Source organism: Prunus avium, chromosome 6, assembly GCF_965620075.1.
Source record: "Prunus avium chromosome 6, drPruAviu1.hap1.1, whole genome shotgun sequence".
In the NCBI taxonomy this organism is placed as follows: Eukaryota; Viridiplantae; Streptophyta; class Magnoliopsida; order Rosales; family Rosaceae; genus Prunus; species Prunus avium.
This window is the reverse complement of record NC_142289.1, coordinates 2,360,538-2,385,372: the sequence shown is the minus strand read 5'-3', so window position 1 is coordinate 2,385,372 and position 24,835 is coordinate 2,360,538. Positions and strand designations below refer to the sequence as shown.

General features: G+C 37.3%; 3 protein-coding genes across 4 annotated transcripts; all 3 read right to left on the bottom strand.

Moving 5' to 3' along the window:
• Positions 1–289: 289 nt before the first annotated feature.
• LOC110759643 (putative linoleate 9S-lipoxygenase 5) lies at positions 290–4,947 on the bottom strand. Of its 2 annotated transcripts, none has more exons than XM_021961725.2 (9): positions 4,405–4,947; positions 3,397–3,686; positions 3,017–3,257; positions 2,500–2,838; positions 2,269–2,354; positions 2,041–2,148; positions 1,644–1,948; positions 1,286–1,549; positions 290–1,209 (listed from the first exon to the last, which is right to left on the bottom strand). In XM_021961725.2, exons 1-9 carry the CDS (start codon positions 4,865–4,867, stop codon positions 456–458), a joined length of 2,850 nt encoding a protein of 949 aa, XP_021817417.2. In that variant the 5' UTR covers positions 4,868–4,947; the 3' UTR covers positions 290–455. The 2 variants fall into 2 exon arrangements, with proteins under 2 accessions (XP_021817417.2, XP_021817418.2); XM_021961726.2 differs by having other exon boundaries at positions 3,397–3,680.
• A 1,351-nt stretch (positions 4,948–6,298) lies between these two features.
• Positions 6,299–10,940, bottom strand: LOC110759644 (putative linoleate 9S-lipoxygenase 5). Its single transcript, XM_021961728.2, has 9 exons — positions 10,186–10,940; positions 9,605–9,891; positions 9,173–9,419; positions 8,671–9,012; positions 8,427–8,512; positions 8,187–8,294; positions 7,765–8,069; positions 7,410–7,673; positions 6,299–7,175 (listed from the first exon to the last, which is right to left on the bottom strand). The coding sequence occupies exons 1-9, from the start codon at positions 10,592–10,594 to the stop codon at positions 6,422–6,424; spliced, it is 2,802 nt and encodes a 933-aa protein (XP_021817420.1). The 5' UTR covers positions 10,595–10,940; the 3' UTR covers positions 6,299–6,421.
• A 1,538-nt stretch (positions 10,941–12,478) lies between these two features.
• On the bottom strand, positions 12,479–17,172 carry LOC110759645 (putative linoleate 9S-lipoxygenase 5). The gene is made up of 9 exons (XM_088254789.1): positions 16,822–17,172; positions 15,562–15,851; positions 15,234–15,474; positions 14,722–15,060; positions 14,524–14,609; positions 14,291–14,398; positions 13,895–14,199; positions 13,538–13,801; positions 12,479–13,413 (listed from the first exon to the last, which is right to left on the bottom strand). The coding sequence occupies exons 1-9, from the start codon at positions 17,021–17,023 to the stop codon at positions 12,660–12,662; spliced, it is 2,589 nt and encodes an 862-aa protein (XP_088110915.1). The 5' UTR covers positions 17,024–17,172; the 3' UTR covers positions 12,479–12,659.
• Between the last annotated feature and the right edge of the window lie 7,663 nt (positions 17,173–24,835).

The following is a 24,835-nucleotide window of genomic DNA, read 5'->3' as shown; positions in this document are numbered from 1 at the left end:
AATGTGCACACACACACACACACACACACACACACACACACACATATATATATATACAGAGAGCTTCCATTGAGGGACACCCTTGTAGAGCCCACTCCGTATTGTATTTTACTAATCCAAACCGTCTATTTTGTAGATATTCATTCAAAGATCATCTCTACAAAAAATTAAGAGTAGACCCTACAAGGGTGTCCTTCAAATAAGCTTATTTGAGGAATCCCTCAATGGAAGCTCTCTGTGTATATATATAGTCCCCTTCTATTGAGGGATCCCTCAAATAAAACACCCATTAGGGTCTCCTATGAATTTTATTTCAACGATCCAAACCATCTATTTTTTAAGTATACATTCATAGAGCTTCCATTTAGCGACTGTAATGTTGTAGTTCATATTACACATAAAGAATGCATTAATTATAGTTACCTATACTAATAGCAGCTTCAAAGGCTTCCCACTTAGATTGAGACACTGTTGGGAATTCCCCTGCCAGTAAGTCCTCCTTCGCTAGTAGGAAATAGCAAAGTGTAGGGCACCTTCACGGGTCCAACTCGGTTCTTCAGTTTCTCATCATTGTTCATACTTGTAATTCTGTCCTCAATTTCAGCCAGTTTCTTTCCAAATTTATCAAAGGCTTTCAATGGTTCTGTGTCTGCTGTCCATTCAGGAGTGTCTCTCTGCCCCAAATACACTTCATCAGTAGAATGCCTTGACAGAATTTCAATAAGGGCAATGCCAAGCACTGTCTGCAGCTGAGCAGTAATTGTTTTCAAGAAAACTGTATCGGGGCTGGATTCGAGCTCTTTGTACTCAGGAGTTCCCTTCTCAGGCATGAATTTTCGGCTTATAGTAGGGCGGTTGGGGAGGTAGCCTGCATAAGGGTACTGTCCAAAGTTGACAGCTGCATGGAGAGCAGAAGCAGTCCATATGATGATAGTGCATGTTTCGACTAGGTCTTCGCGAGTCTGCATTTTAGGCCACCAGGGCTCATCTTTTTTGTCACCATGGCCTTCCTCTACAAGCTCTTTCCACCAGGATTGGAGTTCAGTGTCTTTTTGAATTATGTCATCAGTCTTGTAGTAGAAAGAGCAATAGTCTTCAACCCAAGTTTTAATTGCAAACCAGATTTCAATCCCATCAACAGCATATGGATAGTCCTCGATCAGTAGGCGAAGACCATGTGGAGAATTTGCATCCTTGACTGCAACTCCTCTGTTGATCAAAGGCAAAGCAATGTAATTAGAATAAGAAATGGCTAATAACTCACAAAGTGTAGAGTTTTGTTTACCTCTTGATGAGATCTTCAGGGAAAGCTTGCTCAGTGAAAACCCAATCCTTATAAACCACTGATGACATCTCCATGGCATACGTAGCTGGAAAAACTGTCGTCTCCAGAACTCCACCGGCATTAATCAGGATTTGCCTGGCAAATGCATTTATGTTCATGGTGTCACGGAAGTGAGGATGCAGAAGTTTGTAAATTGGATGAACCACGCTTAGCTGCCTGTTTGTAGCTATTACAACTGGCTCACACACTGCATGGGTGTTCAACCTGTGGCCAAAAGATTAAAGGATTATCAGAAACCCAATTCAAAGTAATATGATGAATTTAATTTTAAAGCTTTCTTTATTTGAAAGATTAATACCAGTGACTGATAAGTTGATGATATCCAGAGTCATTTACAGCCACATAAGCTTTAGCCAGTTGCCATATGGAGCCTTCTACACCTTCTTCAGCTGGTGTATGTACTTTACTAATGCGACCAAATCGATCTCCATCAGGATGAGGGAAGCTTAATTCAATCACCAATGGCTTCAAAGTTCCATCACTTTTCAAGAAAAGGATTGTTCTGCTAGCATAGATCTTGTTGGAAGTTGAGTTTATCCGCCTCAGGTATGGCATCAATGCATCATGATGATCTAATATGAATAACTTGTTCTGCTTGAGTGCCTATCCAACCAAATTCATTTTCATCTTTATGAAATGATATAAAATCAACATAAGCTAATTGCAATGTAAAGGAAGCAAATCCAAGATATTACCTCATCCACTGTTAGTCCATCCATGGTATTCCATATATCTTGTTCTGTTATTGTACTAGTTTGATCACCGTAAACTTTTGGGTCTAGTTTGCTTGCTGGTGGAAATTCCTGCAGTTCGTTAGAAGCAAATATGGTTAAAGATGAACGAAAATGATCCTCGAAAGTTTTGTTTTCTTTTTGTCCATTATCATTGCAAAACATATCATACAAAAATGTTGTGAAGATTACTTGGAGACGACGGATGTTGACAGGGTTCACTCCAGCCAGCATTTCTCTGGCAAATTCTTCATCAGTCCTCCAAGCAGATTTATCCTCTGCTCCAAATCATTAAAACATCACAATTTGATAAAAGCAACTAGTACTTGACCAAAAAAAAGATAAAAGCAACTAGTACATGATATGGTAGGCTATTCCTTAAAGACTCTCAATTTAGAATTTAATATTGGTGGAACCATATACCTTTGATCACTTGAGGCATGGGGAATCTGAGCAATTGTGCACCGTCAGTTCGGAAAATTTCCTTGAGCATCTCTGCAGGGATGTTGTCTCCGATATCCTTCAATAAACCTTCTGGCAACGGAATGCCTCCTTCATAAAGTTTAAGAACATCCTCAAAGCTGTCGAACTCGTTAGGAGTCTTATCAAACAGGGCTTCTAGCTCTGGTCTAATGAATTGAGCTATGGATTTCAGTGCATAAGCCAGGAAGTCTGACAACTTCAAGTGTCCAAATCGTTCATCTCTTGGCACATAAATGTTTAAGCTCATAAGAAGTGGCAACCTACTCTCGCTGTTAGAATCTATTGGAATAAGATCAGAAAAATCTTAGTGGTAATTACAACATCAGTTATTTAAAATCCAAATTAGTATATCAACTTTTACAGTAAAACAATACAAAACAATAATATGATCCCTCTTGTGACTGCTAATCAATGCTTTGAGGAACAAAATATAGAGAGAGATATTTAAATGGCTAACCTGTCTCTGTTGCTGGTCGGCCAGTTCTTCCCCTGCGAGGGTAAGGGTACTTGCTAGACCCTCCCAGCGTAGGACGGGCGTATTTGGGACCTTTATCAGGGTTCCCTAGATCATTGTAGTAAGCATAGTCATAGACCCTGTCCCATTCCTGGAGCTCTCCCTTTCCATCTCCTCTCAAGTGTACTAGTTCTTCTTCTCTGTATTTTTGCAGCGGCAATGGTGTTTCACTTGGGAGAAATGTCTGCACAAATATATTGCAGGCATGAACCGTAGTCTTTAACTTACAATACAAGTCACTAATATACTCATAACATACTAGGCTTGCACTAAGAAGTTATAACTGCCATCAGCTACAATGAATGGTGTGAATTATTCGTTACCTTGTTAACGAAGAAAACTCGGTCCTTAGTGTATTTTTCTGCAGGATACACCCATGAGTTGCAAACAAAGTGGACCCGGCCCTCACCAGGAACATCTTCAAGGGTGACAGTCTTAAGGAAGAATTCAGTGTGATGATTGTTTATTATTAAGAAGGCTCCTGGAACTCCTATTTCGTCTTCCCAGTCAAAGGTAACCTTGAATGCAGACTCTCCTGCTGTTAAAGGAGCGATTGTGGTGATCCAGTCTTCCAGATATGCTGGCTTTCCAAGTTTCCCCTGAAACCCTTTTTCTACAAAAACACGTTAGTTCAGAAAATAATTCCATATCAGATCTTAGTTGGAGCCCGCCATTTTATGCAAGTTGCTATAATTGTCAATGCATGTCAAGGTCTCATAACTCATAAACTTAGTTTGAGATATAACTGCCGCTGTTTTTTCAGAACATTCAAACACATCCCAAAAAGAATTGGTTCTGAATGAAAACCATATAATCTAAAAGTCTCAAAAGCTATGCCAACGGCCAACTACATGGAGCTTCATTTTCAGGTTAACTGGTAGCTAGACTGGTAGTTGGCGTTCACAGGTAAGGATAAGATTAGCTTTCCTGTCTACTCACTTCATGACATGGCCATGATTTAAAAATCATTTTCACAAGCTTAATTATGCCACTTGTTGAAAACTAAACTGGTTTTTTAATCATACTTTTTGTAACCCAATTTTCCAAATATGCTGGCTTTCCAACTTCTCCTTGCGACCCCTTTTCTACATGAACAGATCAAATTCAAGAAATGTTCAATTATAAGACGTCCAGATCAAATTGAGATGTACTGTTTATCTCTTTTGTGGTTATGGTGTTAAGATGTGTGAAAACAGCATATTTAAAAAGATTATATACTTACTTCAAAAACACTATAATAATTACTAGTAACTTGGCACCATTAAATCCCATGTAAAATCATTGAAGCTAATTAATCTAGAAATAAAATAAAAGGCAAATAGCATTCTCACCAGGGTCACCCTTAACGGAACTAATGAGCCGCAGAGAAACCGCTTTGCCTAACAGCTCATGAACACGATCAAGAACCGATGCTTTAAAATCGTTCAAGTCTAGAACATTCTTCTTCATCAACACCACTCTCCCTTTGATCTTCTTGCCCTCATGACCTGTGTCAAACTTAGTTTTCTCTTCCTCCATTTCTTTGGGGTGTGGATCAATGATGATGTTCTGGGATGTCTTGGCAGCTGTCGAAGCCGAAGTCAATGGTTGAGATCGTGTAACATAAGTCATGCACAACAAGAAACCAGGCATTTTCATAAAACTCATCGGCAACGGAACTAGTCTGTGATTGACTAACGTGACATGATCTGGTTTGTTGACTCTTGCTGCAACAATTGAGTTCAACTGAGCTCTACATGGAGCTTTTGTCCTGAATTTCATCAAAGGAGCGAGATACTTAAAATGCAGCATCATTTTTCTGCTTCAAGAACTATAAAAAGTTAACAGAAAAAGTTTTGAAGATCGCATTGTGAAGAGAATGGTGTGTGATATTTATGAGATGTGCGGTTCACTGTTCAATGTATATAATAATATAATACATAAAAAGATTTTTTTTTTTTTTTTTTTTTTTTTTTTTTTTTAAAAGGCTTCGGCTCTACTTTGCGTGGTCTTCAGGGTTGACTTAAATACCCAGTTCTTTTCTATTTTTTGTGATTCAAGGTAGCTTCCACCCTCTTTACCAAACCAGCAGATATAGAGGTCATATTCTGCAACTTTAACCTCTAGGAATCATGAGTATCCTTGTTAATCCCAAGTGCGTGTCTGGGGTTTGTCTTTGATTGTGCAAAACATTGACAAACACACAGCTATAGGCTAGACTTCATTGTATCCATAAGACTTATTTACATATCCCCTTTGCACACAAGTAATGAGGGAAAATAAAGTCTGAAAGATAGCTTAAATCTTACGTGCCTTGAAGCAATCTTTCATCCTCTCATTATCATTCCTCATAGACATTTCCATTAAGCCATAACCCAAAGACCTTGTATCAACAAAATTTAGCCAATCTGTCATATTTGAAAATAACTTCACTGCCATGACTAGGAGAGTGATGCATGTCGACCCCATAACTATAAATCAAATATTAAAATCCCGACCCACAAGGTAGGTTTTTCTGTACCTGAAATATTAATAATATATGCAAATTCTTGGAAGTGGTCTTAATGTCAATGGGAAATGCTAGAGAGTTTATATGCAAGAGGTATGAACACATGATAAAGAATGCAAAATCCTTGCCAGTTGTGTTTCCTATTTGTGCCACATCATCGCTCATTATAGGCCAGTCAAATTGGGTAGACTTCAAAGTCAAAATACCCTCTACACGCTATTAAAAGTCAAGTTACCCCCCAAACCCCGTTAATCTCGAGAGATTTTAGGTTCCTAACTCTATTGATCATACAGTAACCAAGCTCTGTTGGCAATGTGTATTGCAGACCTGCAAGACAAGAGCACGTCTGAGAGGGAGGGAGAGAAGTATTTGAGCATTTTAGCTAGTCGGCATTCTTTTATACTTATAGCACTAATGTCAAAGGAGAAAGATGAACTTTGTGGCTCCACTGGTGCCAACAAAAGAAGGCACATTGCTGCAACAAACTGCATTCAAGGTCTGGAGATAGACTGAAAGAAGCATGGAGAAGCCGGAAGTTGTACATAGACCGCTCCCCTGTAAAGATGAAGACAGGGCAAAGAAAAGCAGAATTGACCAACTTATAGATTAGCGAACAAGGAAATAGCATAAAACCGATGAGTACAAAGTGCAAATCCTTTGTTTATTATGTCTTTTGTGTTTATATTGGTCATGTGTAATTTGCTGATGGATGTTGCACTTTCAAGTACTTGGCAATGTAAAAAATTTCACAGTACCCATTTTTTGATTTATTCTGACAAAAAAAGAACACACACATATATATATATGCATGTATATAGCAAGCTAAGAATTAGATGAGTAAATTACAAAATGGAGAAGCATTAGATTGAGACACTGTTGGGAATCCCCTTGCCAGTAAGTCCAGCCTCACTAGAAGGATGGAGCAAAGTGTATGGCATCTTGGCCGGTCCAACCCGGTTCTTCAATTTCTCATCCTTGTTCATTCTTTTCATGTTTTCCTCAATTTCTTCCAGCTTCTTTCTAAACTTCTTAGAGGCTTGCAATATGTCATTGTCTGTTGTCCATTCTGGCGCATCTCTCTGCCCCAAATAAAGCTCATCAGCTGAGTGTCTTGACAAGATTTCTATGGAGGCCATGCCAAGAAGGGTCTGCAGCTGAGGTGTAATTGTTTTCAAAAATGCCTTTTCAGGGTTTGTCTTGAGCTCCTCATACTCAGGAGTGCCTTCTTCGGGCATGAACCGCAGGCTTATGCTTGGCCGGTTTGGGGGGTATCCACCGAAAGGGTATTGCCCAAAATTGATTGCTGCATGATGGGCTGAAGCAATCCATATGATGATGGTGCATGATTCTATCAGCTCTTCACGAGTCTGCATTTTAGGCCACCATGGCTCATCTTTTTTGTCACCATGACCTTCCTCTCTGAGTTCCTTCCACCAGGACTGGAGTTCTGAGTCCTTTTGAACCGTTTCATCAGTTTTATAGTAGAAGGAGCAATAGTCCTTAACCCATGTTTTAATTGCAGACCAGATCTCAAGCCCATCAGCAGCATATGGATAGTCCTCTATCAGTAAGCGTACACCATGTGAGGAATTTGGATCTTCAACTGCCATTCCTCTGAACAGAGCAAAGGTTAGATAAATAATGGCCATCAATCCTATCATCTTTGTTATTTTTGAGTTTAGACAACAGTGACAACATTTATCAAATCATTTAGACCAAATTTTATTCATACATATGGCATTGTGTCTTAGCTCTTATTTCCTCAAAGGGCATGCTTTTCCATTTCAATTGTGTTGAATCTGTTACCATAATTCGAAAATGATAAATGTTACTATCAGAAGATTTTACCTTTTGATCAGATCTACAGGGAGCGCTTGTTCAGGAAAAACCCAGTTTTTATACATTACAGAAGACCATTCCATTGAGAACTTTGCAGGAAAGACTGTTGCCTCTAGTATTCCTCCAGCGTTAATGAGAACCTGTCGAGCGACTGCATTTACATTCATAGTGTCACGAAAGTGAGGATGCAGAAGCTTATGAATTGGGTGCAGCACGCTCAACTGCCTATTTGTGGCTATCACAAATGGTTCCATCACCGCATGAGTTCTCAACCTGCAACAAAACAAGAACATTTCTAGATGCATTTGGGAGAAATAAAAAAGTTATGAATTTATTTGCTAGGATTTCTTTAACATTGTTATACCAGTGGCTGATGAGCTGATGATAGCCAGAGTCATTTACATTCACATAAGCTTTAGCAAGTTGCCAAATGGAACTCTCGACGCCCTGGCTAGAGGGAGTATAGACTTTGCTAATGCAGCCAAATTGATCTCCATCAGGATGTGGCAAGCTTAACTCAATAGCTAATGGCTTCAAAGTCCCATCATTCTCTAAGAAAAGGAGTGTCCTGCTTGCATAAGTTTTTGTGGAAGTTTTGTTTATACGCCTCAGGTACGGCATCAATGCATCATGGTGGTCTAATATGAATAGCTTCTTGTTCTGGATTGCCTATTACAGAAAATGCTTTTCAGTAATTATCTTCAAATAAGAATATATGATTGCAAATCCACCTGAGGACTACTTGCTTCAAACTCAATTTTGAAAGAAGCAACTCAATAGTATTACCTCATCTATGCTGAGTCCATCTAAGTTATGTCCTATGTGTTCTTTGGTTATTTGACTAGTTTGATGCCCATATGTATTTTGGTCTAGCTTGCTAGCAGGTGGAAATTCCTGCAGTTTATTCAGAAGTAATAACGATTAGGATGTAGAATCAGAGTAAATATAATTCAAATGTAACTTCTCTACTGTTCCATTTTCTTCAAAAACAACTGTAGACAACAGATAATGAAAGCTTAGGATTACTTGGAGACGATGTATGACGACAGGATTTATTCCAGCCAGCATTTCTCTTGCAAATTCTTCATCAGTTTTCCATGCTGACTTATCCACTAGTACAATACAAATCATTAGAAACCCAGTAAGCAGTATATTAAGGGACAGAGAATGAAAGATCTTTTATTTAAGCAAATAAGTTTTCCAAAAAGAATCAAAATATTCATTAAAGTCATATTATGAGTAGAAAGTGACTGCCTTATATAATATATACCTTTGATCACTTGAGGCACTGGGAATTTCAGGAATTTTTCACCATCTGTTCGGAAAAGTTCCTTGATCGTCTCTGCAGGGATGTTATCCCTTACAGATTTTAGTATACCCTCAGGCAACTCTATTCCTCCTTCATAGAGTTTAAGAACATCTTCCAAGCTGTCAAAATGTTTTTGGGGGCCAACAAGTATAGATGCTAGCTCATCAGGCCTAAGGAGCTGAGATATGGATTTCAGGGCATAAGCAATCAAGTCTGACATCTTTAAGTGACCAAACCGTTCATCTCTCGGAACATATATCAATAAGCTCAAAAGAAGCATCATTGGGGTCTCACTTTCAGGATCTGTTATGATGAAAGAAGAAAAGTCTTAACAATAAACCTTTCTTCTTGAATACTTTCACAGCAATAGAGATCCATATTCCTTGTTTGTCATTGTTAAAGATTGAAAAAAAAAATTACCAAGTTTTGAGTAGTGACTGAGAAATGAAGTTAATTGACTGACCTTCCTTAGTTGGTCGTCTTCCTGTTCTTCCCCTCCGAGGATAAGGGAACTTACTCGAGCCACCGAGAATTGGACGGGCATATTGTGGACCCTTATGCGGTTTTCCCAAATCATTATAGTAGGCATAGCCATAAACCCTGTCCCATTCCTGAAGTTCTGTTTCATCGTCATTATCTCCTCTCAAGTTTACTAGCTCTTCTTCTCTGAATTTCTTTAGTGGCCCTGGTGTTTCACTTAAAAGATACGTCTGCACAAATATATAGTTCAATTTGTAATTGAAATGACCCTTTACAATATTACCAGCACAACATAGCAGTCTATCAGCAAAATCAGTGTGTTTTTCACCTGTACTTCACTCTTTAAGAGAAAGTTACATTAATTCTTCAACTGCATTAGAAGTTAGAACTTTATGCTTTCATCCTATAAATATACCTTGTTAGCGAAGAAAACACGGTCTTTTTTGTAGTTTTTAGCAGGATACACCCATGAGTTGCAGACAAAGTGGATTCGACCTTCTCCAGGAACATCTTCGAGTGTGAGAGTCTTCAAGTAAAACTCACTGTGATGATCATTTCTTATTATGAATGCTCCTGGGACTCCAATCTCCTCATCCCAATCAAAAGTAACCTCAAATGTACACTCCTCTGCTGTTAAGGGAGTGATTGTGGTAACCCAATCTTCCAAATATGCTGGCTTTCCAACTTTTCCTCGCCCGTTTTCTACCAAAATAAAATAAAAAAGAAAAAGAAAACACATCATACTCAAAAACCAATCGACAAATGTTCAATTATGAGACCTCAAAATTTGTGGGCTTTTAAAATAAATAAATAAATTTCTAAATTGAGATGTTCTGCTTTATCTTTTGGGGTTCTGGTATTAAGATATAAAACAACATTCTTTAATAAATAATTACATACTTATTCAAAGGAAAACCATTTGAAGCTAATTAATGAAGAAGTAAACTAGAAGCCACATATCTATAAACATAAAGACAAATAGTATTCAATACTCACCAGGGTCACCATTAACAGAACTAATGAGCTGCAGAGAAACCACTTTGCCCCACAGCTCATGAACACGATCAAGAAACGATGCTTTGAGGTCATTTAACTCCAAAACATTCTTCTTCATCAACACCACTCTCCCCTTGATCTTCTTGTCTCCGTCTTTGGGGTGTGGATCAACGGTGATGTTCTGGGACGGCTTGGCAGATGAAGCCACAGTCAACGGTTGAGATCGTGCAACATCAGTCATGCGCAAGAAACCAGGGAACAATTTCATAGTCATAGGCAACAAGCCATTGGGTGACGTGGCATGATCTGGATTGTTGATTGTTGCTGCTGCAACAACCGAGTTCATCCGAGCTCCACACGGAGCTTTTGTCCTGAAGCTCAAAGGACTGAGATACTTGCAATGAAGCATCTTTCTCTGCTGCTTCAAGAAAGAACTGAGAAAAATTAATAAAAGAAGGTTTCGAGGATCTCAGTCAGTGTGAAGAATAAGTGAGAGAAGGTGTGGTATTTATGGGTAGTGTGAGATCACTGGTTCAATGTATTAGAATAATATCAGTCTTTATGAAATCCTAGTCATTTTGATTTTACAGCTTTTGGCCTCAAGTTTTGGTCTTTGAACTTTTTTGTTGAAAACCAAGGTATCCCGCGCGACTGCGGGACTAACCCTAGAGGTACTGTCGGGCGCAAAGCGGGGACCTCTCCCAACAAAATCTGCTCTATTCGCAAGCGCCTGAGATCGAACCCATTTTGGTCTTTGAACTTCACCAACTCAATCCTATGATGTTCTCATCATGACCCAACAATAAATAAATAAAAATTCTTTATGTTTGTTCTATTGCATTTGCAGGGGTTGACTTAAAGACCCAGACTTTTCCTATTGTTTACAGTTGTAGTCAATTTTGGCATTTGATGATGATGATGATGATGATGATGATGGTTCAAGGCAGCTTCAACCCTCTTTTACCAAACCGACAAATATAGAAAGATTTATGCAAGATTTCAATTACATACTTTCTGTAGATTCTGTATAAAAATGGCTTGCTGAATTTTCTAATATTATCCGTTTAGTTATTAAAAAATACACCACCAATACATTATACATACAAAAGGGTTTGCTGGCCCCATCACAAATGAAAGATTATGCCCAATCCACACAGGTAGGTTCTTCTGTACCACAAAATATTAATATATACAGATTTTTGGAAGTGGGCATAATGTGAATGGGAAAAGCTTAGAGAGTTTACATTCAAGAGGTTTGCAAAAGTCTTGCCAAGGCCAATTGTGTTTCCCAGGCGCCACATCATCATTCATGACAGGTCAATCAGTAAAGTAGGGTAGACTTGAAAATAATTTACTAGGAAAGTGCTTGGAATGACTTTTCTTGAACAAATTGCTGATTAAATTTTAATATAGTGATAAGATGAAGCCATCTTGAGCTTTCACACTAGAGATTACAGTCAAGCCACATGGTAGAAGATGACTGAACCTTTTCTTTTCTTGGACTTGTTAATGTTTCACCTACCTAAGTAGTAACCTTTTATTCAAATATCATATAAAATGTTGTTACTATGGGTATGGGTTCTTGAAGCACAAAGAGATTTTACTCGTTAGTCTCAATTAGGCGGTTTGTGGACTTTTGTTGCTCTATACAGCGCTTTTGGACTAATAAGTTTTATGTTAGGTCAATTTAGTATTTTAAAATGATCCCTGTATTTTACTCAATTGGCAAATTTAATCTCTGTATTTTCAATTTGACCAATTTAGCCCCTATGTTTTACTTTGTTAACCAATATTGTTCATTTCATTAAATTGCCGTTAAAAAATTCATTTAAATTCATTTAACATAATGGACAACATTGGCTAACGGAGTAAAACACATGGACTAAATTGGCCAAATTAAATGCACAGAGATTAAATTTGCCAAATGTACAAAATACATGGACCATTTTAACATTCAAGCCTTAATTTTATGGAAGCAGTTGACTGTTTAAAATTTTATATTTTTTCGTTTTTACTTGGTGATGATTTTCATTTAATTTTTGAACAGATGAGACAGAGGCAACTTATTCCATGCACTTGCAGGCATGCCGATATTGAGATTAGGAGCTTATGCATACTGTCATGGATGATTTCAAAGATGCTTTTGCTTCTCCCTCTCAAATATGCTTATTAAAAGTAAGGCTTAAAATTCTGATTTTCACAGTTTCCAATATCTTGGATGAAATGTTGATATTGCATATGCCTAGGCTGTTGCTGCAGAATTTTCTAACTGAAAGGCTTGCAATGAAGCTAATGAACCAAAGAATACAGAGTTATTTATATAAAGATTGTAGCCAAGCAATTTACAAGGCCTTATTGCAACTGTAATATTGTAGGCTTATTACACATAAAGAATGCATTATACTAATTAATTATATATAGTAATTGTAACTTGCATTATACTAATTAACTTTAGTCTATATAGCTTGAGAGGCTTAGATTGAGACACTGTTGGGAATTCCCCTGCCAGTAAGTCCTCCTTCGCTAGTAGGAAACAGCAAAGTGTATGGCACCTTCACCGGTCCAACTCGGTTCTTCAGTTTCTCATCATTGTTCATACTTGTAATTCTGTCCTCAATTTCAGCCAGTTTCTTTCCAAATTTATCAAAGGCTTTCAATGGTTCAGTATCTGCTGTCCATTCAGGAGTGTCTCTCTGCCCCAAATACACTTCATCAGTAGAATGCCTTGACAGAATTTCAATAAGGGCAATGCCAAGCACTGTCTGCAGCTGAGCAGTAATTGTTTTCAAGAAAACTGTATCGGGGCTGGATTCGAGCTCTTTGTACTCAGGAGTTCCCTTCTCAGGCATGAATTTTCGGCTTATAGTTGGGCGGTTGGGGAGGTATCCTGCATAAGGGTACTGTCCAAAGTTGACGGCTGCATGGAGAGCAGAAGCAGTCCATATGATGATAGTGCATGTTTCGACTAGGTCTTTGCGAGTCTGCATTTTAGGCCACCAGGGCTCATCTTTTTTGTCACCATGGCCTTCCTCTACAAGCTCCTTCCACCAGGATTGGAGTTCAGTGTCTTTTTCAATTATGTCATCAGTCTTGTAGTAGAAAGAGCAATAGTCTTCAACCCAAGTTTTAATTGCAAACCAGATTTCAATTCCATCAACGGCATATGGATAGTCCTCAATCAGTAGGCGAAGACCATGTGGAGAATTTGCATCCTTGACTGCAACTCCTCTGTATTGATCAAAGGCATAACAATGTAATTAGAATAAGAAATGGATATTTATTACTTATCATGTGCTCATTTGAGTAACTTGTGCAGAGGCTATTAACTCACAAAGTGTAGATTTTTGTTTACCTCTTGATGAGATCTGCAGGGAGAGCTTGCTCAGTGAAAACCCAATCCTTATAAACCACTGATGACATCTCCATGGCATACCTAGCTGGAAAAACTGTCGTCTCCAGAATGCCGCCAGCATTAATCAGGATTTGCCTGGCAAATGCATTTATGTTCATGGTGTCACGGAAGTGAGGATGCAAAAGTTTGTAAATTGGGTGAACCACGCTTAGCTGCCTGTTTGTAGCTATTACAACTGGCTCACACACTGCATGGGTGTTCAACCTGTGGCCAAAAGATAAAAGGATTATCAGAAACCCAATTCAAAGTATATGATGAATTCATTTTCTAAGATTTCTTTCTTTGAAAGATTAGTACCAGTGACTGATAAGTTGATGAACTCCAGAGTCATTTACAGCCACATAAGCTTTAGCCAGTTGCCATATGGAGCCTTCTACACCGTCTTCAGCTGGTGTATATACTTTACTAATGCGACCAAATTGATCTCCATCAGGATGAGGCAAGCTTAATTCAATCACCAATGGCTTCAAAGTTCCATCACTTTTCAAGAAAAGAACTGTTCTGCTAGCATAGATCTTGTTGGAAGTTGAGTTTATCCGCCTCAGGTACGGCATCAATGCATCATGATGATCTAATATGAATAACTTGTTCTGCTTGAGTGCCTATCCAACCAAATTCATTTTCATCATTATGAAATGATAAAAATCAAACATAAGCTAATACAATGTAAAGGAAGCAAATCCAAGATATTACCTCATACACTGTTAGTCCATCCAAGTTGTTCCCTATATCCTGTTCTGTTATTCTACTGCTTTGATCTCCATAAACTTTTGGGTCTAGTTTGCTTGCTGGTGGAAATTCCTGCAGTTCAGTTAGAAGTAAATGTGATTAAAGATGAACAAAATGGACCCTCGAAGGTTTTGTTTGTTTTTCATCCATTATCATTGGAAAACATCACACACACAAAATGTTGTGAAGATTATTACTTGGAGAAGACTAATGTTGACAGGGTTCACTCCAGCCAGCATTTCTCTGCCAAATTCTTCATCAGTCCTCCAAGCAGACTTATCCTCTGCTCCAATCATTAAAACATCACAATTAGATAAAAGGAGATAGTACATGATATCATAGGCTATTGCTTAAAGCCTCTAAATTCAGAATTTCTCATTGGTGGAACCATATACCTTCGATCACTTGAGGCATGGGGAATCTGAGCAATTGTGCACCGTCAGTTCGGAAAATTTCCTTGAGCATCTCTGCAGGGATGTTGTCTCCGATATCCTTCAATAAACCTTCAGGCAATGGAATGCCTCCTTTATAGAGTTTAAGCACATCTTCCAAGCTGTCAAACTCGCTAGGAGTCTTATCAAACAGGGCTTCTAGCTCTGGCCTAATGAATTGAACTATGGATTTCAGTGCATAAGCCAGAAAGTCTGACAACTTCAAGTGTCCAAATCGTTCATCTCTTGGCACATAAATGTTTAAGCTCATAAGAAGCGGAATCCTACTCTCGCTGTTAGGATCTGTTAGAATAAGATCAGAAAAATCTTAGTGATAATTACAACATCAGTTAATTAAAATCCAAATTAGTATATCAACTTTTACTGTAAAACGATACAAAATATGATCCCTCTTGTGACTGCTAATTAATGATTTGAGGAACAAAACATTACACAAAGATATTTAAATGGCTAACCTGTATTCGTTGGTGGTCTGCCAGTTCTTCCCCTGCGAGGGTAAGGGTACTCGCTAGACCCTCCCAGAGTTGGTCGGGCATATTTGGAACCCTTATCAGGGTTTCCTAGATCATTGTAGTAAGCATAGTCATAGACCCTGTCCCATTCCTGGAGCTCTCCCTTTCCATCTCCTCTCAAGTGTACTAGTTCTTCTTCTCTGTATTTTTGCAGCGGCAACGGTGTTTCACTTGGGAGAAATGTCTGCACAAACATATAGCATGCTTGAATTTTTGCAGCTACAACAAAAACTACAGCAGATTGTAATGGATTGTGTGAATCATTCGTTACCTTGTTAACGAAGAAAACACGGTCTTTCGTGTATTTTTCAGCAGGGTACACCCATGAGTTGCAAACAAAGTGGACCCGGCCCTCACGAGGAACATCTTCAAGGGTGATAGTCTTAAGGAAGAACTCACTGTGATGATTGTTTTTTATCAAGATGGCTCCTGGAACTCCTGTTTCTTCTTCCCAGTCAAAGGTAACCTTGAATGCAGAATCTCCTACTGTTAATGGAGTGATTGTGGTGATCCAGTCTTCCAGATATGCTGGCTCTCCAAGTTTCCCCTTAAACCCGTTTTCTACAAAAACACATTTCTCCAAGTTCAGAAAATAATTCCATATCTAGTACCCCCATAAACTAATCAATTAATATTTCCAATAGAATAAAGTTCATCCGAAATTTTGTTCTAAACACCTCAAATCAGGTCTTAGTTGGAGCCATTTTATGCAAGTTGTTATAATTTTCAATGCGTGTTCAAAATTTTATTAGGAACAGAACCTGCAGCTGTTTCTTCAGAATATTCAAAGGAAAACCAAAAATAATTGGATCTGAGTAAAAAACCATAATAAGAAAAAGGGTTAAAAGCTATGCCAACAGCCAACAGCCAACTGCATGGAGCTTCATTTTCAAATTTCATGTTAACTGGTAGCTACTAGCTAGACTGGTAGTTGACATAATTACAAGAAGAAGATGAATTAAAAAGTGTTTGTTTCCTCCGAATAATATAGATTTCTCATGTAGCACACCAAAAAGTACAATAAATATTGATGCTGATAGATTGACTATAAAACCCCTGCCATTAAAATAGTAATGTATCTACTGTACTTTAGCCACCAAATCACTTGCATACATACAGGGCAAAAACAATCACAATGAGAGAGTGTTGGAAGGGGTAAGCTTAAGACCAATACAATCTTAATGCCTCATGACTGGACCCAAAAATAAAATTTAAAATTTAAAAAATAGATTAATTGACCCAGGTGCCCCTTGAATTGTCAAAAAGCTGTTTCCATATGGCTAGATCAGAATTGCATTCAAAATCTGATTTATTGGACCTAAAAGGCATTCTACTAATCCACCAAGGGAAGAGATAGAGTTGTTGGTTCATCTTCTTAATCTTGTCATAATTGCTTCAAAGAAAAAGAATTACAAGGAAATGAAACAAAAGCAAAACTCAAATTGGTTTCATGTCATGCATATTCAATCAATGAAGCCACAAAAACTATACATATTTAATGAAAATTAAAGAGAGAGAAAAAAAAAGTCACCAGAGTCTCCATGATCAGCACTGATGAGCTGCAGAGAAACCCCTTGGCCTAACAGTTCATGCACACGATCAAGAACAGAAGCATTGAAGTCATTGAAATCCAACACATTCTTCTTCATCAAAACCACAGTCCCTTTGATCTTCCTACTGTTTTTCCCATGCTGCTCCTGGCCTGTGATTTTGTCAAAGAGGTTGTGCAACATTTTGTTCGGCTTTCCAAGAAGTAAGCAAAAAATCTTTTGATCTTTTTTGGAGAAAAAAGTAGCTGTTGATGATGAAATGAATTGAAAGTTGGTATGGATGAGTGCAACAGGGAGTTGTGTTGGTATTTATTGGGAGAAAGTGAGCAATATTGCAACTCCATTCTGAGAAGCTTCGTCATTTCACATATGGGCACGTTCATTTAATTGTCTTACTTTTCTTTAAAAAAATATATGATTGGTTCCAAGTCAGCAGTCTCTTCTCTGGAAAAAGTCTTCCATGACTTTTATCCAAGGAAATTATTTGCACGGCTGTATATTTCTAAGGATGGCTTGGTGACGGTGACCAAAGGGAGCATAATGCAAATTAACCCACTCATCCCTTTAAGATTGACCCTTTGTTTATAGAAATTCTATATGCATCACGTCTGTTCTTTGTTAAAATACGGATTATGTATTAAAATATATAATCGATGGTGTAGCTATAATATGTTCATACGTTTTATTATTCACATGTTCTCGGTAATAATATCAATATTTAAATAAAGAACGGACGTCATGTTCGTACGATCGAAGAACTGCCCCTATAAAATACATTGACGAAATAATTAGAAGATTAAAAGTTAAAAGATATTTTATTATTCCAGATTTAGTTTCATTGCGTCCTTGACAATTCCTGGGCTGGAAAATGATTTGCGTTTGCCGCAGTCTCTACGTAAAATAAAAATACGCGTTTATCTTTTTAACCAGAGAAGACAATGTGGCCAATTTGGAACCGCAGCTTTGGGTTTGGCTTTATCTCAGAAGCAAAACCAAAGGGCCATCGGTTCGGACCTGATTTAAGCTGCCACGTTGGACTTGTTCTTTGTAATAATATTCTTCTCCCAGCAACTGGTTGGCTTTTAAATATTACTAATAGATATATTCCCTCGCTTTTCACATGATTTGGGAATAATTTTGTTTATTCTTATGTGCAAAGATCAAATTCCAAACGATTTTGTTTGTGGGTTTAGTGGGATTAGTTTAATCACAACACAAACAGACATGCACTTTGTTTTCAATGAAAACTATTTTGTGGATCGATGCACGTGATCTGTGTGTATAGCTTAGATAACATCCCTTGCATTAAATACACACTAATCATTAGTCTATTTTAATCTATCTTAATCCCAGTTATCAAACCTTCCTTATTGTGTAAAGCATGCCTACTTTGACGAAAATGGTTTAGGGTTTTGTTAGAGAAGGAAATTTGAGACGAACAAATTTGGGATAAAAAGTTGGAAGTATTATCCTTCATTTTAACATGCAAAAGGTTAAATGGCGCATTAGTGCAATTATCAAACATGAACACCGAGAAAATTAGAGAGAAGAATTAATGTGATCTTATCTTTTGAACATTAAAATAGTTGTTATCTCACCTCATTAATTAATCTGAACTTAGCAGGTAACAAGTAGCTTTTTTCTAAGCTACTTGATTATGTTGGTACAACTATAAATTTGAAATCTAATTCATTATATGCTCAATTAATGGATGGTACTATAGTATAGTCAGGTATGAAGTGCTTCAACTTGTTCACGAGAAATGTTAATGCACATGAGAGGAAGTGGCGCAAATTAATTCAAAATTGTAGCCTCACGTTACGTATACGTTTTCTAATTTTGGGTACAGGCAGCACCAAACTGCTAGCTTTCCTTTCTCTGCGACTTTGGTTTTTGCAGAGAATTTTTCTTGCATGAGGGTTCTTCAAGTTTCATAATCTTACATGAAAATGAAGTGGTTAACAAAATTTGATCAAATTCTACAATTGTGACCAGGTCTATAGTCCATGGTAGTCGCCAATTTGGTTTAGATCTGAGCAACCCCTTGGATAAGTACTATACTAGTCTACAGATATTAGGGGTCCTTCAATTTGAAATGGGCTACGTTTTATTTATAATTTATAGTTCCCCAATTTGTACAAGGACATTTTTTTTTTTACACAACGACTATAGTGTTTTATTAATGAGGAAAATGAGTAATAAGTACAAAAAAATCAGACTATGTCCTAGAGGATTAGACAAGTACTCTACATCAAACGAAACGTAATACAAGGACAATTTGGAACAATAGAATAAAGACTGCTAAAACAAGGATGATTCTAAAATCTACATAAAAGTAAACTCTAAAATAAATAAAATATGTGTTTAGTCCAAGTAACGGGTAACGTCATTAAACATTCTTTAATTCCATTTTATATTTAAGAACGAGGAATAAATATATGCTAAAGAAGAAGCATATTTTTCATGCCACTGAATGTGACATCCACCAATCAAATGGTCAATGAGAAGGTTAGATTGATAGATAAGATAGTCATGTGACCGATAGTACTAAATTGAATTGAATGGAATGGAATTGGTATTCTTGCCCTAAAAGAAATTGAATTGAATTGAATTGGTATTTAGGCTATTAGCATACGCATGGACCCTCAAAAGGAAAAATAATAAACAAATCTCATATTTTCCCTTCGCATGGATCGTTGACTTTAATAAATTCATTTGCTTTATCCAATAATTATTTTGTACAACTTTACAACAACGCACGTGGCATCGATGTAGGTACAATTTGTTACATGTATTTTGTACATACCAAATTATACATGTAACATCGTTCATGCAAATTTGCAAGTTGAAAAAGTTGGTTAAGGTTATGTCATAAGGCTAGTGGTGGTGGAGGTGGGATTCTTTTATTTCTTATATTCCATTCTATGATTCTTTTTGCCTTGGCTTTTATTTCAAAATATAAAAATAAAAAATTCCTTGTTCTTTAATGGCCAACATAGGCTAGTGGTGGGCTCAAAAGCCCAAACTAAGCCCATTTTCAAGACACGTGAAAAGTGAAAGAACCCATATTTCAAACAAAAAGCACCTCTCTAAAGTAAAACTGAGCGATTGAAATGAAAGTACAATTGAATTCTTAAAAGTCAATAGTATCCTTACCTTTTTTTTTTGAGTAATTGTTACATGTTCTGAGCACACCACTTGACTGGTGTACCATCCAATGTACATGTAACATATGAAAATATTAGCCAATATTTTCCTCTGTGTATTTCACCAATGACGTGGTGTACCCATACAAAAATTTCTCTTTTTTGGCCCTTATTTTGGGAAGTTGGTTTTGGGCTAATGTTTAAAACTTTGATATTTGGTGACCAAAAAACAGTGGGCTGCTGGACTAGGATATTTCAGGTATTAGGGTTGGGCTTGGGAATTTGATATTGGGCTGCTAGACTTGGACATTTATAGAATATTAAAAAAAAACACACAATCTTGTCCGGTTTGGTTTTTAAATCTAAGTTGATTTTTTTCGTCAACACGATTTTTATTAACTCAGTTCGTGGATTCTGCGGTTTTTATGCCAACCTCTATTTCAAAGTGCCTCACCCGATTTTTACTTATTTTTGGTTTAAGCATTATAAATTAAACCGGATTAACAAACAAGAGAACAGTAACCCTTTTTATTGTTAATTAATCTCTGTCTGGTTTACAATTTTATTTCAATAGCTAGCCATGTCATGTCAAGTCACGTGTGTCCGAAATTAGAGTTGATGCTGATGGGTCATGGCCAGGGTAGGAGCTGGAGATATAAATTAATCATACTGCAGCATATTCAGGAGCTTGTTCTTTATCTCCAATTCGGACTCCGGTGGCTGGCTCTTGGTGTAGCATCATCAATTGGCTTCCTCCTTATTTCATATCAAGAGCTGGTAACTAAAAAACAACAAACTATCTTCTTGTACTCACTGTCTCGATACTCTGCAATCTTCGTAGTAAACAATTTCTCGGCAGGAACAGCCTGTTAGAAAAACTTCAGCTAGTCTAACTTGTCCATGCACTTGTGTTCGTACGTGCTCACATGTTCATCTTTTACTTATTTCATGGCCCTTTGTAAGTCGGGAGTATATCTGGATTCTTTAACCTGACTATGTAGTGTATGGGTGAGTGAGTTGCATATGTTGAACAACTAATTTCTCCCTGAACGAATTTCTGAATCTCTCCTAATCTATGATTATGTGCAGCTCAACCTACAAATAAATAGACTCCGAAATAGTATATTATGTAAGACAATAACTTGTCTTACGTAAATGTGGTCTTCTAATCCTATAAGGATTTGGCAATTCACACTGATCTAGGAGTGCAAACTTAAACATTATCTGCGGTTCTTTTTCTAGAGAGTGTTTTAATAAGAAAAGAACTTAGAGAATTCCTAATTCTATATGGATTGAAACACACTATCCTAATGCAATCTGGATTGCTTAAGTATTTCTTAATGGGCAGGAAACTTAAGTAAATGCATATAAATAGAGGTCCCTTCTCTATCAGTCGATACACATACTCATACAGAAATCTCACCCCATAAGAGAAAGAGCTTAAGGACTGCATAGAAGAAGAAGATCTCTATCCTACCTACTGAAGCCATGTCTGATCAAGGTTAGTATTATTGAATAAAGGCTTGAAATAACTTACATGTGGTATCAGAGCACTAGGTCTTGTTCTATAATCTAATCTTTCGAATTTTATAAAATCTGCATCACGTTTAAAGCTTCTAGTTGATCATTAGTCATAAAGCATGTATTTAAAACTAATTGCATATCTATCAAGTTTTGATTAAGAGCATCAAGTTTTCTGCTCGATCATGCTTATAAGACTTTTGATCAAAGACTGAAATTACAGCTGCAACAGTTGAACGAGCCACAGCAGTTTAATTGTTACAACAGCAGTTTCAATCAATAGATTGATCAAGAATTGCATCACAATTCGTAGCCTTCTGTGTTGATTTCATCCACAGATGGAAAAGGCACAGATTGATGACAATTGTGATGGAACAACATGGAAAAGGACTGTGTAAACTGCAAGAAATTTCTTGATCCACAGATAAGAAGTTTCTTGCACAAGGTGTTTATTCAGACCTAATAATTTCCAGTGTTTTGGAACATGTTCAGTTTATAACCTACAGGTATAAATTGATAATGTTTAAGTAAAGATTTATTGGGGACAGTTCATTTATTTTATTATTATGTTTCAGTTAATTTCTCAAGCTATCAGTCCATTGTAACCCTAACTGGATCGAATTACCAAAAGTGGAAGCAAGACCTGGAAATCTCTTTGGGATTTCTGGATTATGATTTTGTCCTCAAAGAGAACCCACCTCAAGCCCCAGCCACAGATGCCTCTACAACAGTCAAAACCAAGTTTGCTAGATGGGAAAAGGCAAACAAATTGACCATGTTAATTATGCAGAGAGCTATGGCTCCATCTGTAAAAGGAAGCATCCCTAAATCTGAGCATGCTAAGGAGTATTATGAATCTATTGCACAAAGGTTCAAGGAATCAGAGAAAGTTGTTAAGAGTACCTTGCTGAGTCAACTGACAGACATGAAATATGATGGAAAAGGCTGTGTTAGAGCTCACATTATGAATCTGATCGACATAGGGACTAAGTTGCAGGAATTGAAAATGAATGTGGATGAGGATATGATGGTGCACTTTGCTTTGAATTCACTGCCTAAGGAGTTTAAGTCTCTCAAAGATACATATATAGCTCAAAAGGAAAATTGGACACTGAATGACCTTATAACCATAAGTGTTCAGCAGGAAATCAATATCATAAAAGAAAGAGGTGCTAGGATGGTGAATCTGGTTCAAACCAAACAAAATCTGGAATTTAAGAACAAAGGAGCTGCTGCTGGAAGAGAAAAGGAAAAGGAGAATAACAGTTTAAAGGCCTTGAAACCAGTGGGACTAAAGTGCTTTTTCTGCAAGAAAAATGGACATATGAAGAAGGATTGCAGGAAATACAAGAAATGGTTGGATAAGCAACAGGCTAAAGGTAAGAAAGATCAAGTTCTAGTTTGTTTTGAATCTAATCTAGTTAATATCCCAGATAATTCATGGTGGTTAGACAGTGGTGCAAGCATTCATGTGACTAATTCTTTGCAGGGGTTAACAAGGAGGAGGCTGCCAAGCAAGGATGAAGTGAAGGTGTTCGTAGGCAATGGAGTCAGAGTCAAAGTAGACTTCATTGGAGTAGTTAGGCTTGAATTAGATTTTGGTTTTATTTTGGAATTAGAAGATGTGGTTTACATTCCTACTATAAGGAAAAACCTGATCTCAGTTACTAGGCTTGTAAAATCAAAGTTCACTTTGAACTTTGATGATTTTGGTTGTTCTATTTTCAGAAATAAAGAGTTAGTTGGAAAAGCAAGTATTGTTGATAACCTGTTTCGATTGAATTGCAAAACGGCAGAAATGGAAATCAATGTCATCCAATCCAATCCGATCAAAACAGAAAACTTTAAAACATGGCATAAAAGGCTTGGACATGTATCAAAGGAAAGAATGAAAACCTTATGCAAAGAATTAGTTCTACCACCATTGAATTTTGATATAGATGAAGTCTGCATTGAATGTGTAAAAGGGAAATTAACTAACTTGAGAAAGAAAGGAGCTGTGGGAAGTCAAAGTGTTCTAGAATTAATCCATACAGACATATGTGGTCCATTTCCAACTTCAACTCATGAAGGGTTTAACTATTTCATCACCTTTACAGATGATTACTCAAGGTATGGACATGTTTTTCTGATCAAAGAAAAATCCAGCTCTTTGGACATGTTCAAAATCTACAAGGCTGAAGTAGAAAACCAACTAGACCTAAAAATCAAAGTTGTAAGGTCTGATAGAGGAGGGGAGTTTTATGGGAGATTTGATGAAAGTGGAAGAAACCTTGGACCATTTGCCAAATTTCTGCAACAAGAAGGGATAATTGCTCAATACACAAATCCAGGAACACCACAGCAAAATGGCATCGCAGAGAGAAGAAACAGAACATTGAAGGATATGATTAGGAGTATGATGTGTTGCACAAATCTACCTATGTTCTTGTGGGGAGAAGCACTGAAAACAGCCAATTACATACTTAATCGGGTTCCAACCAAAAGTGTGAACAAAATTCCCTATGAAATCTGGAACAAAAGGAAACCAAGCCTAAACCATTTAAAGGTATGGGGATGCAAAGCCGAAGCCAAGCTTTATAACCCTATGGAAAAGAAATTGGACTCAAGAACTACAAGTGGTTATTTCATTGGATATCCGGATAAAACAAAGGGATACAGGTTCTATTGTCCCAAAAACACAACCAGGTTTGTGGAAACACAGAGAGCAGTGTTCATAGAATCTGAAGATGAAAGAATTGAAGATAAAAGTTTTGAGTTTGATGAAGTGATAACAGAAGTTGAGAATTCTGTTGAAACAAACACACAAAGTGAAATTGTGATCCTACCAAGTTTAAACCTGAGTGACAACCAAACTGATGCAGAAGAACAGACAACAGCAGATCAAGTTCAAGAACAGCAAATCATGCAACCAGAAACTGAGAATGCAGAAGTAGAAAATAATGCACAGTTAAACTTGGAACTGAGAAGATCACAGAGACCAAGGAAAAGAGCCTTACATGATGACTATCATGTCTATCTCCAAGAATCTGAAAACGATGTGAATGGTATAGAAGATCCCATTAATTTCAAGCAAGCTATGATGAGTGAGAAATGTGAAAATTGGTGGGCTGCTATGAAGTCAGAATTAAGCTCTATGGAAAAGAATAAAGTTTGGGAATTAGTGCCTTTACCAAAGGGATGCAAACCAATAGGTTGCAAGTGGGTTTTCAAAACCAAAAGAGACTCAAAGGGACAGATTGACAGATTTAAGGCAAGACTAGTTGCCAAAGGATTCACACAACAAGAAGGAATTGACTACAATGAGACCTACTCCCCAGTCTCAACC

What these genes read in the sequence shown, in the direction of transcription:
- LOC110759644 (XM_021961728.2), bottom strand. Translation starts at nt 10,594, where the DNA reads ATGCTTCATTGCAAGTATCTCAGTCCTTTGAGCTTCAGGACAAAAGCT. An exon ending in AAGACGACCAACTAAGGAAG is followed by an intron (nt 9,013 to 9,172) that starts GTCAGTCAATTA and finishes TCATCATAACAG; the next exon opens with ATCCTGAAAGTGAGACCCCA. An exon ending in CATCAGCTCATCAGCCACTG is followed by an intron (nt 7,674 to 7,764) that starts GTATAACAATGT and finishes GTTTTGTTGCAG; the next exon opens with GTTGAGAACTCATGCGGTGA.
- LOC110759643 (XM_021961725.2), bottom strand. Translation starts at nt 4,867, where the DNA reads ATGATGCTGCATTTTAAGTATCTCGCTCCTTTGATGAAATTCAGGACA. An exon ending in TTCCGTTAAGGGTGACCCTG is followed by an intron (nt 3,687 to 4,404) that starts GTGAGAATGCTA and finishes GTGTTTTTGTAG; the next exon opens with AAAAAGGGTTTCAGGGGAAA. An exon ending in CATGCCTCAAGTGATCAAAG is followed by an intron (nt 2,355 to 2,499) that starts GTATATGGTTCC and finishes GATTTGGAGCAG; the next exon opens with AGGATAAATCTGCTTGGAGG.
- LOC110759645 (XM_088254789.1), bottom strand. Translation starts at nt 17,023, where the DNA reads ATGTTGCACAACCTCTTTGACAAAATCACAGGCCAGGAGCAGCATGGG. An exon ending in CAGACCACCAACGAATACAG is followed by an intron (nt 15,061 to 15,233) that starts GTTAGCCATTTA and finishes TTATTCTAACAG; the next exon opens with ATCCTAACAGCGAGAGTAGG. An exon ending in CATGCCTCAAGTGATCGAAG is followed by an intron (nt 14,610 to 14,721) that starts GTATATGGTTCC and finishes TGATTGGAGCAG; the next exon opens with AGGATAAGTCTGCTTGGAGG.